This window comes from Colobus angolensis, unplaced genomic scaffold, assembly GCF_000951035.1.
Source record: "Colobus angolensis palliatus isolate OR3802 unplaced genomic scaffold, Cang.pa_1.0 Scaffold85, whole genome shotgun sequence".
NCBI lineage: Eukaryota > Metazoa > Chordata > Mammalia > Primates > Cercopithecidae > Colobus > Colobus angolensis.
In genome coordinates this window covers 8,826,393-8,838,499 of record NW_012122376.1, presented here as the reverse complement: position 1 = coordinate 8,838,499, position 12,107 = coordinate 8,826,393, and the positions used below count along the sequence as shown (strand labels likewise).

The 12,107-nt window shown below is 39.7% G+C and overlaps 1 protein-coding gene across 2 annotated transcripts in view; it reads left to right on the top strand.

The window, feature by feature from the left end:
• Nucleotides 1-11,232, top strand: part of SEC23IP (SEC23 interacting protein) — a 50,442-nt gene extending 39,210 nt beyond the window's left edge. For both annotated transcript variants that reach the window (XM_011930257.1, XM_011930258.1), the window contains 4 exons: nt 1,014-1,199; nt 1,917-2,079; nt 2,598-2,699; nt 9,694-11,232. In XM_011930257.1, coding sequence (XP_011785647.1) covers nt 1,014-1,199; nt 1,917-2,079; nt 2,598-2,679 — 431 coding nt within the window. In that variant the 3' untranslated portion in view covers nt 2,680-2,699; nt 9,694-11,232. The remainder of the gene's footprint in view (nt 1-1,013; nt 1,200-1,916; nt 2,080-2,597; nt 2,700-9,693) is intronic.
• Nucleotides 11,233-12,107: the final 875 nt, after the last annotated feature.

The window sequence follows — 12,107 nt, the reverse complement described above, 5'->3', positions numbered from 1 at the left end:
TCATTTCTAATTTGGAGTTTAAATTGTGGTTTTATCAGAATGTTTAATTCTCCACTTGAACCTGGGAGGCGAAGGTAGCAGTGAGCTGAGATTGTGCTACTGCACTCCAGTCTCCGCGAGACTCCATCTCAAAAAAAAAAAAAAAAAAAGGAATCTTAAATTCCCAAAACCACTTCCTGTTTACGGATTAGAAAAACAGTGATTTTTAAATCTCATAGGCCTCTTTTTATTTTTATTTGTTATTTAAAATAGAGACAGAGTCTCACTGTGTTGCCCAGGCTGGTCTTGAACTCCAGATCTCAAATGATTCTTCCATCTTGGCCTCCCAAAGTTTTGGGATTACTAGTGTGAGCTACTGTGTCTGACCCCTGTGTTTAAACTTACAGTAATAAAAAGGGGGGGAAAAAAAGCATAACAATATGCTTACTTTTTTTTTTTTTTTGAGTCGGAGTCTTGCTCTGTTGCCCAGGATGGACTGCAGTGGCATGATCTCGGCTCACTGCAAGCTCCGCCTCCCGGGTTCATGCCATTCTCCTGCCTCAGCCTCCCGAGTAGCTGGGACTACAGGCACCCACCACTATGCCCTAATTTTTTGTTTGTAGTAGAGACGGGGTTTCACCGTGTTAGCCAGGATGGTGTCGATCTCCTGACCTCGTGATCTGCCCGCCTCGGCCTCCCAAAGTACTGGGATTACAGGCGTGAGGCACCACGCCTGGTCGAATGTGCTTACATTTTTATGGTATTTGAACTTCTTTTATTTGGAAAGAGGAAATTTATAGATTTTGGCTGGATCAGGTTTAGTCATTAAAAACAAAAAAACACAAAAAACAGAATAAGACTCTCCATGACATTTTAACATGTTGGTTCTTGGCTGAGGCACTCCATATATTTGACATTTAAAAGAGGAAGAAGCAGTCTTATCCTGTCTGAGAAGAGTGTTAACTTGTAATTTTTGTGAGGCAGAAGTTTACCCAGTGACTAATTAACTTGTTGTGTCATCTTAATCTCTTTAGAATTGAAAGAAAGTCTCTCTCGTATGGGATCTGATTTGAAGCAGGGTTTTATTAGCTCTCTCAAAAGTGCTTGGCAGACATTAAATGAGTTTGCCCGTGCTCATACCTCTTCAACCCAGTTGCAAGAAGAATTGGAGAAGGTGGCCAATCAGATCAAAGAAGAAGAAGAAAAGCAAGTAGTTGAAGGTAAATTTGACATTTGAGGCATTTTCTAATACAAACGTTTTATATGAACATAATACTTAAAAGTTATATGATGATGCGTTTCCTTTCTAGACTTTTTGGTTAAATTATAGAAGCTCTTTAAAGGAAAATCTGTGAAGATAAACTACTGTCAATTGCATTACTTCAAAACCCATGCCATCTTTTTTTAGTGGGTTTTTATCTGATAGTTACTGAACTTTTCCCTCTGTAATTTAAAAATTATATTGAGATTCTTAAGGCCAGAGTGGAATATCTGAGTTGAGAACTCAATTTGTTTTAGTGTTTGCATTTTAAAGACTCACTCTGAGAAGTTTTTTTCCTGATACTGTTGTTTAACTAGACTTGTTGTTTAACTAGACTTTAACTACTGTTGTTTAACAGACTTGACATGCAATGTGAAGGTCATTGTGCCATGATGTTTTTTGACTTTTTCAGATTCTAATCCTATTTCCTTTCTTTCTACAATGCTTTGTCACCCCTTATCTTCACAACTTCTCTCAGCTTGTTGGCTCTTTCTCCTCTCTCTCGGGTAACCAGCCCCTCTTCCCCTGGCTCTTTGGAGAACTGGGAGTGAGCCTGGTAGCTCCTCAGATTGCTACCTGCGTCAAGCAGTATTCTCATTGAGCCCAGAAAGTCAGCTAAAGTCAAAGGATAATGGTTAAGTGATTGACTTTGATATTGAAATGGTTTAAATTCTAGCAGAAAAGGTTGTTGAAAGTCCAGATTTTTCCAAGGATGAGGACTACTTAGGAAAGGTTGGAATGCTAAATGGAGGCCGCCGAATTGACTACGTTCTCCAAGAAAAACCAATAGAGAGTTTTAATGAATATCTTTTCGCTCTTCAGAGTCACTTATGCTATTGGTAAGTGTTCTTAAATTTGATAACATTTGAGTGGGCTTTTGGTGCTACCACGTGCAGCAATTTTAGTTTTAGTGAGATTCTTTTACTGATACTATGTGCTATGAATATTCATTTGAACTCCTATATATTCAGAATCATTATTTTTCCCCTTTAGTTACCCACAAGATGGCAGTATGTCATCTGCTTTTGATCAAAGACCCTTGGTTCTTGCACAGTTTTTGTGGGAATGCCTTTCACAGTGGGAGTGGTAGGGACTTTGAAATCAGTCATTCTTGCCTGTATCCCTGTCACCAAGGAGAATTGCAACACAGCTGTTTAGGAGCTAATCAGTATCCATCTGGTTTTTAAGAACAGCTCTGAGATTACACTGCTTTATTTATTACACTGAGATTACATTGCTATCATTTGCCCTTCTTAGATAGAGTTGAATAGAATAGAACCTGCATTTTCCACCATTGTGCGTAGAAGTTAATTTCTGCTAATTGTCTCTTAAGTAAATATGCTTTTCCTTTTCATAGGGAATCTGAAGATACTGCTCTGTTATTACTTAAAGAAATTTATCGAACAATGAACATTAGTCCAGAACAGCCCCAGCATTGATCAAACTTCAGTTTTACTGTGTGAGTTTATTCCTTATTGAATGTATAAATTCTGAATGTTTGCATTCTCAAATCTGTTGTGTGGAGTTGATGTTGACGGATTTTGCTTTCTTCTGTTTCCTCTGAGTTTTCGTTGTCATTTTTAAAAATTTACAATAGAGACATTAAGGAAGAAAATTGGTTTGTAATGTACACTTCTGATTTATTACAGTCTTCTTTCTAAATTTACATAGAATTTGAGTTCATTTATTTTTAGTTTCTTTTTAAAATAGATGCCGAAGAATATCAGTTAGGAATTCTTTTGGCTGCAGGTTCACAGAACCCAGTTTACAATACATTAAACAAATAGAGGTTTATTTTTATTCTGTAACAAGAAGGGTTCCTCTGTTCAATGACTTTACCAGACACCCAGAGTGCTCACATCTTCCCACCTGAATGTTGGCTCTTGCTGCCTCATAGTTACAGGATGCCCCCATAGTTGCAGATACCATGCCTGTATTCACAACATGAATAAGAGGGAAGAGGGGAGAGGGTGGTACTCCTCACATCTGTCACTCTCTTAATTAGGGAAGCAGAAGCTTGTCCAAAAATTTACTCATACATATTGACTAGACCTGTGTCTAATGTCCAGTATCTCCAGTCTGTGTGAAAGATTGTAGAAGTGATATTTTGAGCATTCCCAATCTTTATAGAGGGAAAGAATAGAGAAGGAGGTTAAGTCTGTGATGGGTCAGCCGACCTGCAACTCAGCCACACTCTGTATTCCTAACTGTCCTCCTGAGACACCAGATACCTATTTTTCTTCACTAGATTATGCATCACTTTTAAAAATTACTAATGTGTTTTTTACATAGTTAGAAATTTTAAAGCCTTTGAATGAATCAGATACAAAATGCTGAGCTCTAAATTACTGAAATCAAAGGAAGTTCCTGCCATTTTTGGTTTTCTGATCGTACGTGGTAGATGAACATTCCTTCAGCCTCATCTTCTGCCTCCTCGTTTTAGAGAGGTAACTACTTTTAGTAGGGTTTCCTTAGAGAAATTTTTTTGGCTCCATTTCCAAAATTAAACTTGTAACAGAGTAAAAGAGAACTAAAGTGTAGGCCAGGCATGGTGTCTCAGACCTCTAATCCCTGCACTTTGGGAGGCTAAGGCGCAGAGATCACCTGAGGTCAGGAGTTTGAGACCAGTCTGGCCAACATAGTGAAACCCTGTCTCTACTAAAAATACAAAAATTAGCCAGATGTGGTGGCGGGTGCCTGTAGTTGGGAAATGCAAGGCCAGAAGTGAAAGATTGCTCTCCCATAACTCACCCCCAACCTCCCTGCCTGAGGCAACCAGTGTTCCAAGTTTTGTGTATCCTTCCAGATATCTGTTAACATATCACATACACTTTTAAGTTTTTCTTTTTTAAAAGACAAAAGAGACTGGGTGCGGTGGCTCATGCCTGTGATCCCAGCACTTTGGGAGGCTGAGGCAGGTGGATTACTTGAGGTTAGGAGTTCAAGACTAGCCTGGCTAACATGGTGAAACCCTGTCTCTACTAAAAATACAAAAATTAGCCGAGCGTGGTAGTGGGCGCCTGTGATCCCAGCAACTCAGGAGGCTGAGGCAGGAGAATCGCTTGAACCCAAGAGGTGGAGGTTGCAGTGAGCTGAGATTGCGCCACTGTACTCCGGCCTGGATGACAGAGAGTCCGTCTCAAAAAAAAAAGACAAATGATAGCAAAATTGACACACCGTTATTACCTTTGTATCTTTGAGATTGTCCCATATCTATCTATCCATCAGTTCATCCATCTGTCCGCCCATCTGTCCATTCATCCATCTGTCCAGTATCTGTTGAGCACCTTACTTAAGTGCCAGGTGCTATTTTAGGTATTGGGCTTCACAGCAGTGGACCAAAGCCTCTGCCCTCAAGGACCTTTTTTCCTCTAATGGAAGGCAGACAGCACGTGGACAATTGAAATGTACCACATGGTAAAGATTGAGCAGCTGGACAAGGAGGAGAGGAATTCATTTGGGATGGGAGCAAGTTGTTATTGTATATAAGATGGCAAGGGACCCCCTTCACGGGCAAAGTATCATTTGAGCAAGTGAGCCAGGTGGATATCTGGAGGAAGAAGACCATTTCAGGTGGAGAGAAAAATCTGGCTCAGACCATGAGAGTGACCTTGTTCTTTTTATGTATTCTGTTGACTATTGCACCATAATTTGCTTAACCAGTCCCTACTCATGGGCATTTCAGTTATTCTAATCTTTTATTAGTATGAACAGTACTACAGTGATACATGATATTTTAATAGTTGCATTTCATTCCATTTTATAGTTCTCATATTAAAATACTTAATTTTACCCCATTGTTGGGTGTTAGGTGATTTTCCAAATTTTCTTCATTATAAATAACTCTGATATGTAGTTTTACACACTTTTTGCCCATCTCTGTTTGCTTTGGATACATTCTTAGAAGTAGTGTTCTTATTTCTGAGAATATTGCACATTTTTAAAAGATTTTTGGCCGGGCGCGGTGGCTCATGCCTGTAATCCCAGCTTGAGTGGCCGAGGCAGGCGGATCACTTGAGGTCTGGAGTTTGAGACCAGCCTGGCTGACACAGTGAAACCCCGTCTCTACTAAAAATACAAAAAAATTAGCCAGGTGTGATCTCACCTACTTGGGAGGCTGAGGCAGGAGGATCACTTAAAACCCGGGAGGTGGAGGTTGCAGTGAGCTGATTTTGCGCCACTGCACTCCAGCCTGGGCAACAGTGTAAGATTCTGTCTCAAAAAAAAGAAAAGCTTTTTGATCCCTTTGTTTTGCTAAATTGCATTCCAGAAAAGTTGCTCAGTTTTCATATTTACCATCAGTATGTAAAGGCCAGTATTCTTGCACTCTTGGAAACAGTGGGTGTTACTGATTTTTTTTTTTTAATATATATATTTTTTGAGATGAAGTCTCACTGTTGCCCGGGCTGGAGTGCAGTGGCGCATCTTGTCTGACTGCAAGCTCCGCCTCCTGGGTTCGTGCCATTCTTCTGCCTCAGCCTCCCAAGTAGCTGGGACTACAGGCGCCCGCCACCACGCCCGGCTAATTTTTTGTATTTTTTTAGTGGAGACGGGGTGTCACCATGTTAACCAGGATGGTCTTGATCTTCTGATCTCGTCATCAGCCCGCGTTGGCCTCCCAAAGTGCTGGGATTACAGGCGTGAGCGCCCGGCCGGTATTACTGATTTAAAATTTTTTTTTGCCAATTTGGTAGCCAGAAATTGTTATAATACCATTTTTACTTACATTTCTATTACTAGTGAAGTTGAGCTCTTTGGGTGTATCTTAACTAGCTGATTATGTTTCTTTTGTCAGTTGCCTGTTCTTGACCTTTTTGCATTTTCTTGAAGGTATGGGGTAGGGTCCTTTTCTTTCTTTCTTTTTTTTTTTTGGGTCCTTTTCTTTCTTATGGATTTATAAATATATTTAAGGATATCAGCCTTTGCCGTTGCAAATATTTTTTCCCAGTTGGAAATTAGCCTTTTAGTTTTCCTTATACTTTGGATTTTTTTTTTTTTTTTTTTTTTTTTTTTTTTTTTTTTTTACACTACAAATTTTAATATAATTTTTAAAAATCACATGCTATCTTGGTATAAGGAATTCCCATGGCATCAATTTTCTCCTAGTTCTGGGAGGTATAAGTTTGTTATTCCCAGAAATATACTTTGGATTTTTTTGGCGGGAGTTGAGGGGAACATGTTTTAAAAACACGTAGCCCTACGCCAGTTACGATGGCTCATGCCTGTAATCCCAGCGTTCTGGCAGGCCGAGGTGGATGGATCACCAGAGGTCAGGAGGTTGAGACCAGCCTGGCCAATATGGAGAACCCCAGCCTCTATTAAAAATACAAAAATTAGGTGAGTGTGGTGGTGGGCACCTCTAATCCCAGCTACTTGGGACACTGAGGCAGGATAATTGCTTGAACCCAGGAGGCAAAAGTTGCAGTGACCCAAGATTGTGCCACTGCACTCCCACCTAGATGACAGAGCGAGACTCGTCTCAAAACAACAGCAACAGCAGCAACAACACCATAGCTCAGTCTTTTATGATTAATTAGTTTTTAGATTTTTACATTTCTTTTCTTTTAGTTCTTTTTTTTTCTTTCCCATTTGGCTTTATAATTTAGAAGAGTAAGGTGTGGAAAACAATTTAACTTTTTTCTTACATAATCATTTCTGTCTGTGCCATATATTGAATAATGTACCCTTTTGTCATTGGTTTGATGTTTTTATCATATGCCAAATATTTTGGTGTTGTTTGACATTTTAATTAATGTTTGTTTCCTAGGCTTTCTCATCTCTTCTAGCGATTTATTTGTCTATGGTACTTCATTGATTTCAAGTCATATATTTTCCACATTTTAACATCTTTAAATTTGTAATGCATCTTAAAATCAGCTGCTGGGGCTGGTGCAGTGTTTCACACCCGTAATCCCAGCACTGTGGGAGGATTACTTGAGCCCAGGAGTTTGAGACCAGCCTGGGCAACATAGTGAAACTTCGTCTCTTTAAAAAAAAAAAAGGAAGAAGAAGAAAATTTAAGTCAGTTGTTGTCTTAACGGAAGCCGAGTTCTTTGTGAGAAGCCATGCGTTTTCTTCTGCTGGTTACTGGGGGAAGGGCTTTACCAACCTGCCTCTGCTTAAGCTAATTTCTCTGCTTGAGATTTTTTAGGACTATGCTGATAGTGTGAATTCAGCACCCAAAATTTGCAGGGATTATCAGTTCAGATATCGGAGGTTTTATTCCCATTTTCCATTGTCAAGGAAGAGGGGTGCAGGCCTCTTTGCCATCCCTTATGCATATAGTTGCTTGCTTTTATCCCGCACTGAGACTATAGATGTTTGGTACCCCCACTTTTTGTGAGGGCTTTTCCTTTGAGACTCCCTTTCTGGGCATCTTTTTATGGTACATAACAGTGAAGTGTCACAATCGATGGTGTCTTAGATTTGGTGCAATATGGTGTTTTAATAATTGTAATTTTATGCATAATATCTGGCAGTAGAAGTCCTCAGTATACCATAGTCTTCGCAGTTATCCCGAATGAAGTTGGAAATAATTTAAGTTCCCCTGACGCTCTCTCCCCCAACAAAACAAAGCAAAACAAACAAAACCAAAAGAATAGTAAGTCTAGGATTTTGCCATCACCTTTTATGAAAAACTCAGTAAGAACCTTCTATTTCACGTATGATTCGTTCACTATAATTGTTTTATTTATTTCTTCCTATACTTGGCTGTAAAATTTAGGCAAGAATTTAAGTTTCTAATACTATACTAGTATCATAAGATAATCCATTTGAAATGTTAACAGTCATTCTATACATGGTTCATTCAAGCTTAGAGCAGTTTTGCTGAATGGTTGTTTTATGTTTATGTCCTTTTAGACCTTTTTAGAATTGTTCTTTGAAAAGCCTCAAATTGGCCAGGCGTGGTGGCTTACACTGTAATCATTGCACTTTGGAGACTGAGGCAGGCAGATTGCTTGAGTTCAGGAGTTCGAGACCAGCTGAGCAACATAGCAACACCTCGTCTCTACTAAAAGTAAAAAAAAAGAAAAATCACTGGGGGCATGATGGTGTGCACTTGTAGTCCCTGCAACTTGGGAAGCTGAGGTGAGAGGATTGTTGGAGTTCAGGAGATTGAGGCTGCAGTGAGCTGTGATCACGCCACTGCACTCCAGCCTGGATTGTAGAGTGAGACCCTGTCTCAAAAATAAATAATTAAATAAAAATTAAAATAAAAACAACTTACAATAACCGAGCACGGTGGCTCATTCCTGTAATCCCAGCACTTTGGGAGGCTGAGGCAGGTGGATCACCTGAGGTCAGGAGTTTGAGACCAGCCTGGCCAACATGGTGAAACCTTGTCTCTACTAAAAATACAAAAATTAGCCAGGCATGGTAGCATGCGCCTGTAAGTCCCAGCTACTCGGGAGGCTGAGGCAGGAGAATATTTTGAACCCAGGAGGCGGAGGGTGCAGTGATACGAGATCGCGCCATTGCACTTCAGCCTGGGCGACAGGGCGAGACTCTGTCTCAAAGAAGAAAAATAAAATAAAATACTTTATTTTAATTTTTTGAGAAGGGGACTCACTCTGTCACCCATCTTGGAATGCAGTGGCGTGATCTTGGCTCACTGCAACCTCTGCCTCCTGGGCTCAAGTGATCCTCCTAACTCAGCGTCTCGAGAGGCTGGGACCACAGGTGTGTGCCACAAGGCCCGGCTAATTTTTTTATTTTTTGGTAGAGATGGGGTTTCCCCAAGTTGCCCAGAAACTTCTGAGCTGAGATGATCCCCTTGCCTTGGGAGATGATTCACTTGCCTTGGCCTGCGGCAGTGCTGGGATTACAGGAATGAGCCACAACACCTGGCCATAACTAACTTTAAATTGTGTCTTTTACTCTCTGTACTGGCTTTGCTATGAAGATTATCATGCTGGTTAATCTTACTGAGTGTTTCCTGGGTACTCTTGTCCCTTTGGAAGGCCTGTCTGAGGACTTGCTCACAGGCTGTGCTCTTTGGAGGCGGTTTGCAGTGTTTGTCAGTGAAGTTGAGCACTGGTGGATTGTCCGTTCTTTTTTTTTTTTTGAGATGGAGTCTTGGTCTGTCCCCAAGGGTGGGGTGCAGTGGCGCGATCTTGGCTCACTGCAAGCTCCACCTCCCGGGTTCACACCTTTCTCCTACCTCAGCCTCCCAAGTAGCGGGGACTACAGGTGCCCACCACCATGCCTGGGTAATTTTTTGTATTTTTAGTAGAGATGGGGTTTCACTGTGTTAGCCAGGATGGTCTCAATCTCCTGACTTCGTGATCTGCCTGCCTCGGCCTCCCAAAGTGGTGGGATTATAGGCCTGAACCACTGCACCTGGCCAATTGTCCATTCTTTTACTTAAGAAAAGACAACGGTGCATTATATTTGACTGTAAATTTGTAGAGTTCACTGATGTTTTTGTTTTTGTTTTTTTTTCTCTTTTTAAGACTTTCTTGTCTGCACAGAAAATCCCAGTACAACTTCCATTGCTGAGAAAATCCTCAGAGGACCTTCCCACTTTGCTCCTGTGATGGTTGACAGAAGAGCGATTCATCAACAATTGCTCAGCCACAATCCTCGGATATAGGGATTCAAAAGACAGTACACAGAACTAAGACAGTGAAAAAAATCAGTACCACATTTGGACAGTATCGGTGAGAAAACGTAATTATAAAAATGATGCCGTGAAAAATTTCATAGATCAGTTTAGTTGTATAGTTGTCAAAGTTATATGTGATATCAATGAAGAAATATTTGTAGCATGTAAACAGTTATTTCTGTTTCTTAAGAAGTATTGTTAGTGGGCTATTAAACTTGGATTTTTCTTTTTATTAATGCAGTATTTTTTTTTAATTCAAGTACGAACTTGTTGAGAAACTATAGTAATATGATTTTTAAGAGATTTATGTTCTACTTTAAATGTGAATTGTACTTCTGAGCTGCCTTAATGCAAGATCATTTATATTTGTTAAGAGGAAATAATCAAGATCACTCATATCCCACCTGAATCTGAGGTTTTATAAATCTCTCAAACTATTGCTGAGAGCCTGATTGTGGAAGGAAGTGAGATGCACCTTATTTTCCAGAAGTCCTGTGAAGCGCTCTCCTAGCACGTCCATTTCCAGGAGGAGAAGCGAGCAGATGAGAGGTTTTCCATTTTGTCATCCAAGGTAGCTGTGCAATTGCCTTGTTGCTGAAGTTCCAATAATGTGAAAACCAAAGTAGAGGTTTTTTTTTTCTTCTTCTTTTTGCTTTGTATTAATTTCACTTATACCAAAGTGTTTGAAAGTATGAAATGTATTGCTTCTGGGCTATATAAGGCTACTTCATGACAAGACTGCTTTGTAATATTTCATTTTGTTTTACTATAAATTCAAATTATCTAAATATTTTCCTAATACTACATGGGAATGCTGATTTTCTTCTTTTGTTACGTAGTGGAAACATTTTGCATTGTTTACATAGTTCTCATGGAACATGGAAATTTTTGAAAGTGATATATGATACACATTTTTTGTGTATATATTCTAATTAGTGTGAATAAAGCAGTAACATTAATGCATTTTTTTAAGCAGCAAATTTCTGTATTTCTCTTGTCTTCCTTAAAAGTATCTCGATGAACTCAGTGTTTATTCCCTTTGTATTGTGAGTATCTGCTTATATGGTCAATACATAGCATTAGCATTGGTTCCTAATGGTAGAATTAGAACAGCAAAATTTTAAGAACTGTAATTGACTCTGGACAACATAGATTTCAGTCACCTCATTCTACAGCTGAGGCCAGGACACTAAATGCCTTTCCCAGACTGGGTAGTGGCAGATCTGGGATAGAATATGGTTTTGTTGATTCCCTTTCAGCCTTCATTTCTCTCAGGACTACTACTTTTTAATTAATTTTCACTTAACTTCCCAATACTGATGAAATAAAGAAAAGAGAGGGTTATTTATATATATTTCAATAAAATCCAGTTTGATTTTTCAATTTACATCTGGTTTTGTTTGTGTCATTCAGCCTATCTTCTGAGTAATGGGCAGAGAAGGACCAGGGTTCGTAGAAGAAGCATATGGCAACTAAGTGGCAGCAGTCTTGCCCTTTCCTTTCAATACTTGAGGAAACAGAAAATAGAATTTTTGGGTGATTCTGCGTGTGGATATATACATACATACAGATATACATATGTATGTATGTATTACTATTCAATCTCTTAAAAAGCAAAAAACAGTAGGTCCCGTGAGGGCAGAGTCTATGAACATATTGTACACTGTTGTAACCACCTTGCAGGATTTCAGTCTATAAATTAGGTGAGAGTCCAGCTGCTGAGTGAAGCTTGACCTCTGCCTCTTCCTCAGGAGCAGCTCATCCCCTGACAACCTCCCCTCCCAGCCCCTAATCTGGTTTAATGCCCTCCTTTTCCCCAGATAAAGAAAGTCATGTCTCTAGTTATTCCAGAAGTGTTTCATGTGTAGAGTTTGGCACAAAAATTAAAAAGCACCAGCATCTGAAATCAAAGGTGAAAGAGTCATCACAGTACTGATGAAGACACCCAGGCCTCGTCTGCTATGTTAACGTGCTGTATGATAAGAGGAACCTGCTTTCCAAGTCTGCTGGACGTGTGTGCTTCTTGAATCCAACCAGACAAGCATGTTTTTTCAAAACCACAGTATAAGACAAGGAAACTGCACAGATTCGAGTGATTTTTGAGGTAAGTATGTTATTGGAAAGGTGTGATCTATATAGAACCTTGAACATGAAAAGGAGGAGATGCTGCTATCTTGGCAGGGATGATCTTGTATTTGAAATAGTAACTCACAGCATTTGGTCTCATGATAAGAGTACTGACGATTATCCCAGAAAACCTAG